Source organism: Triticum dicoccoides, chromosome 7B (genome assembly GCF_002162155.2).
Source record: "Triticum dicoccoides isolate Atlit2015 ecotype Zavitan chromosome 7B, WEW_v2.0, whole genome shotgun sequence".
Lineage (NCBI taxonomy): Eukaryota > Viridiplantae > Streptophyta > Magnoliopsida > Poales > Poaceae > Triticum > Triticum dicoccoides.
Window position 1 is genome coordinate 634,362,797 of NC_041393.1, and position 5,048 is coordinate 634,367,844.

The following is a 5,048-nucleotide window of genomic DNA, read 5'->3' on the forward strand; positions in this document are numbered from 1 at the left end:
TGTTGTTGAAAAACACACACCCCCCAATAACTTATGTGATAAATAGCACCGCATACCCGATGACTTACATATAAACACCACGGTAACTTTAACCAAAGGAAAACAAAGTTGTTGAAAATTATTCTCACAATTTATGTCAAAATAGCACAGTAATATACGTATCCATAACTTACGTACAAACACCACAGTAACTTTGACCAAAGGAAAGAGGTTGTTGAAAAACCATATCCCGATACTTATGTGAAAATGTCACAGTAATATATGAACCCGATAATATATGTAAAAACACTGCGGTAACTTTGACAAAGAGAAAAATTTGTTGAAAAACCATACCCCGGTACTTATGTGAAAATGGCACGGTAATATATGAACCGCATAGTGGATAATTTATGTACAAACATCGCGCTAACTTTGTCCAAAGGGAAAAAAGTTATTGAAAAATGTACCCCGGTAACTTATGTGAAAATAGCACGGTAATAAATTTAACCAAGGGGGGAAATTATTGAAAAGATAGCCCCCGGTAACTTATATGTAAATAGTATGATAATATACAAACTTCATACCTGATAACTTAAGTACAAACATCACTGTAACATTTTTTACTAGGGGGGGTGTATTGAAAAATATCATCGGGTAACTTCTATATAAATAGTATGATAATAGACGAAGCTCATACCCGATAACTTAAGTACAATCACCACGGTAACATTTGAAAAAGGGAAAACGTTGTCTACAAACATACCCCGGTAATTTCTATGTAAATAGTATGGTAATATATGACCCTCATTTCTAATAACTTAAATGCAAACACCGTGGTAATTTGCATATGAAAAGGAGGGAAGGGGACTTCCGGGTTCGTGAACCATGTGAACTGATGTGAAACATGCAGAAAAAAAGATGGAACTAGAATGCATAGTCCTAAAACCCAAACAAATGAGGCTAGTGTTTTGGATTTTCAATTACTGTTGGTTGTCTTTTTAAAAAAAAATCTCGTCTCAAGTATATACAACTATCATGTAGATTGATTCTAATCAATAAAGGTGTCTACCGTAGCTGGATGTGACGGTGTGGGTTCGATCCCCATCTGTGTCATTTTTTTTTTCCTGTTTTTAAACAGTTGTCTGCCCAAAAAATCGGGTGAACCCCGCAACCTCAGAGTTGGTTTGTTCAAGAGGAGGTGGGATCGTAGGCTGGCAACCCAGAATCGGGAGGAGCCCATGAGAGGAGGTAGATCGAAGGGAGCGATTCGTTAGAGACGAGGGGGGTCGTGTGGTAGTTTTGCAATCTGCACAGTTGACAGTTATCATAGTCCTAAGTTGATTGCACTCAATAGTAAACTAACTAGAACGAGAAAGATGGTCAAATTCATTGACTATTGGTGCATTTCGTTCACTCGTCTTTGGACTTTTGAAACAACTTCTCAGAAGACAATATAGCTGTCGCGCAAACGGTGCTGAGCCACTCACCATTTTATTCATGTCTTGAGAATGGTCTCAAGGTCTCGTTAAAGAAAAACTTTAGGAATAGAAGAAAGACCCGCCACAGAAGACTACTCAGGTCACAGTCCATGTCGGACTCTCGAGCCACCGAAAAGTAATCAACGGCACAGACCAAACCATTAACGCCATAAGAGCCATACACGCATTTTACACTCCTCTACTCCACACCGTGGCCGCTTTGATTGACGAATACACGCACGTGTCTCTCGCGAGCTGATATTTCTTGCGACCCGTCTCCGTTGTTCACCGCAAATTCGACTGCACCCCCTGAGAATTCACTGGCAAACGGAAGGGCTCCGCCAAGCACCATGTCGTTGATCATGGCCTCCTTCGTAACCCTTGCTTCGTGCTTCACCCCTGCTCCTTGTGCAGCGGCGACAGTCTCGGCGCCGCGTCCACTGCGGGGCAACTACACGCTGATCTCGGCACAGGGCAAGTTCGAGCTCGGCCTCTTCAGCCCTGCCGGCAGCCTCGGCGACAGGTTCTACCTCGGGATCTGGTACAAGAACATCCCCGTCCAGACCGTTGTCTGGGTCGGCAACCGCGCAACTCCCCTCTCTGCCGTCGCATCCGCCGAGCTCCGGGTGTCCGCCGCCGACGGCAACCTTGAGCTCGTCGGTCCCACCAGAGCCTCTGCCTTGCCGGTCGTCGTGTGGTCTTCGAACCTGTCTTCTTCGTCTATGTCTTCATCGCCCGGCAGGAACACAGCGGACATCCGCGACAACGGCAACCTTGTCCTTGTTGACGGCGGCAACTCCTCCAACGTGCTGTGGCAGAGCTTCGACCATCCGACGGACACGCTGGTGCCCGAAGCGTGGGTCGGGGAGAACAAGCTGACCGGCGAGTATCAGGCACTGACGTCGTGGCGGAACGCCCAAGACCCCGCGCCGGGGATGTTCTACGACACGGTGGACCCCAACGGCACCAGCGAATTCTTCTTCATGTGGAACAAGTCCCGCATATACTTTCGGAGCGGCATCTGGACGGGGCGCATCTTCGCAACCGCGACGGAGGCGACGAGGACCATGCTCTACAACACGACGTACGTCGAGACGCCGGCGTACCGGCGCCTCACCAACGTCGTCTACGACAACGCGACCATCACGCGCATCGTGCTCGATCTCACCGGCCAGGTGAAGGTGTACGTATGGGTGCGCGCGAGGCAGAGCTGGCAACCCTTCTGGACTGCACCCGCCGTGCAGTGCGACGTCTACAAGCTCTGCGGCGCGTTCGGCGTCTGTGATCAGAGGAGCCAGCTGCCATGCCGGTGCCCGCCCGGGTTCGCTCCGGTGTCAGAGGAGGACTGGACGCTCAGCGACTGGAGCGGTGGCTGCCGCCGGCGCTCGCGGCTCACCTGCACGCACAACGGGTCGACGACCGATGGGTTCCTAGCGTTGCCAGACGTGAAGCTCCCCGACGACTCACACGCCGTGGGTGCGGCCAAGAGCAAAGCAGAGTGTGAATCAACTTGCCAAAATAATTGCTCTTGTCAGGCCTACGCCTTCTCTGCCGGGGGCGGGGGATGCACTGTCTGGCATGGAGAGATCCGCAACCTTGAGCAGCTCTACGCTGATTCCGGCGTCTCTGGCTCGGACCTCCATCTCCGGCTTTCAGAAGCAGGATTGCAAGATCTTGGCGTCTCCGGCACAAACGGGAAGAAACGGGGGAGAACATTATGGCTTGTTCTTGGCATCCCATTGGCTGGTGTTGCAGCATTCGGCGTGTCGGTAATACTGGCCTGGAGGATTCTCCATGCTAGGAGAAGACGACTGGCAAACGAGAAGGGATCCTCCTTGGTCGTGTACAGTTATGGCGACCTTCGTGCCGCCACGAAGAACTTCTCGGAGTGGCTGGGCGGCGGCGGTTTTGGCTCGGTGTACCGCGGCGTCCTGAAGCAGCAGAAGGGAGACAACAGAACCCAGCTCCAGGTGGCAGTCAAGAAGCTGGAGAGCCTTGGGCAGCAGGGCGACAAGCAGTTTCGGACAGAGGTGAGCACGTTGGGCTGCATCCAGCACGTGAACCTCGTCCGGCTCCTCGGGTTCTACTCGTCGGACGTTGAAAAGATGCTCGTGTACGAGTACATGCCCCGGGGCTCCCTCGACCGCTACCTCTTCGGCGGCGGCGCGAGCCCGAGCTGGCGCGAACGGTACAACATCATGGTCGGCGTGGCAAGAGGGCTGGCCTACCTGCACCACGGTTGTCACGACTGCATCATACACTGTGACATCAAGCCGGAGAACATCCTGCTAGACGAGGACATGTCCCCGAGGATCGCTGACTTCGGGATGGCAAAGCTGGTGGGGAGGGACTACAGCCGCGCACTTACGACCATGCGGGGCACCATCGGGTACCTGGCGCCGGAGTGGATCTCCGGGCAGCCCATCAGCGCTAAGGCGGACGTGTACAGCTTCGGGATGGTGCTATTCGAGCTCATCTCGGGCCGACGAAACTCCGACGGATACAGCGAGGTGGAGGCGATAGGGAGCTGGAGCAGTGATTCGTGGACCTTCTTCCCTGTATGGGCTGCGGGGAAGGTGGTGGAAGGGGAGGTGGCCGCCGTGGCAGACCCGCGGCTGCGCGGCAACGTGAGGCCGGAGGAGGTGGAGCGGGCGTGCTGGGTGGCGTGTTGGTGCATCCAGGACCAGGAGGCGCAGCGGCCGACCATGGCGCAGGTTGTGCAGGCGCTGGAGGGCGCCGTTCAGGTCAACGCGCCGCCGGTGCCGCGGGCGCTGCAGCACCTCGTCCACCCGGCGAGGCTGCACCAATCTTCTTACACGCTGACCAAAATTACACATTCGGACTAGGTGTTGAAGTCAGCGTTGCGTACTAGTACTGTCAAAGCACGTGTGGCCTTTTTTCTTCGAATCAGTCAGGAGAGCTACATGCATTCAAGAGAGAGGAACGGAAGCACGACCAATTCAGCAGCTACAAATCCAACAAATCAAAGCTACTACAAACGGGCTAAAACGACAAGACAAGACATAAAAGGTTAACATGATGACCACCACTAATAACTGTACACGGGGGTCCTATGACCTCTCTCTGATGCTAATCTATTGTCTTTGAGTTCTAATATTTTTTGTGACATGATTGGCAATGAACTTCCACTATAATTTTATAGTGGCTATGCAGACCGGATTCATGATCGTTGAACCACAATTCCGCTGCTAGAAATTATATTAGCGAAGCAAACCATACAGAATTTTCAGGTGTTAAGGTAATAGAATACTAGGAGGAGCACATTCACTTTCTGTTTCCTTGCATAATTACATCATTCTAATATCAAATGATTCCCAGTGGTGACGCCCGCTGGTAATGTTTTGGTTGATGATTTAACTCTCCGAGTAGAAACTGGATCTAATCTTTTAATCATTGGTAATCTTCTCTTACCAATTGAATTCAAAATTTTGGCTTAAATATTGCAATGCTTGCTTTAATGAACATGCACACATCACTTAGCCAGCACTCATGAGAATGGCATGCATGTTTTTCTTTTACATGTGCTAGAGCATCTGTAAATCATATCCATGTCTAAGACTGGCTGAAGTA

At 51.1% G+C, this 5,048-nt stretch overlaps 1 protein-coding gene across 1 annotated transcript; it reads left to right on the forward strand.

Annotated features, from left to right (window-relative positions):
* The first annotated feature begins 1,807 nt into the window (after positions 1–1,807).
* On the forward strand, positions 1,808–4,424 carry LOC119336717 (G-type lectin S-receptor-like serine/threonine-protein kinase At2g19130). The gene has a single exon (XM_037608784.1). It carries the CDS (start codon positions 1,808–1,810, stop codon positions 4,301–4,303), a length of 2,496 nt encoding a protein of 831 aa, XP_037464681.1. The 3' UTR covers positions 4,304–4,424.
* The last annotated feature ends 624 nt before the right edge of the window (positions 4,425–5,048 follow it).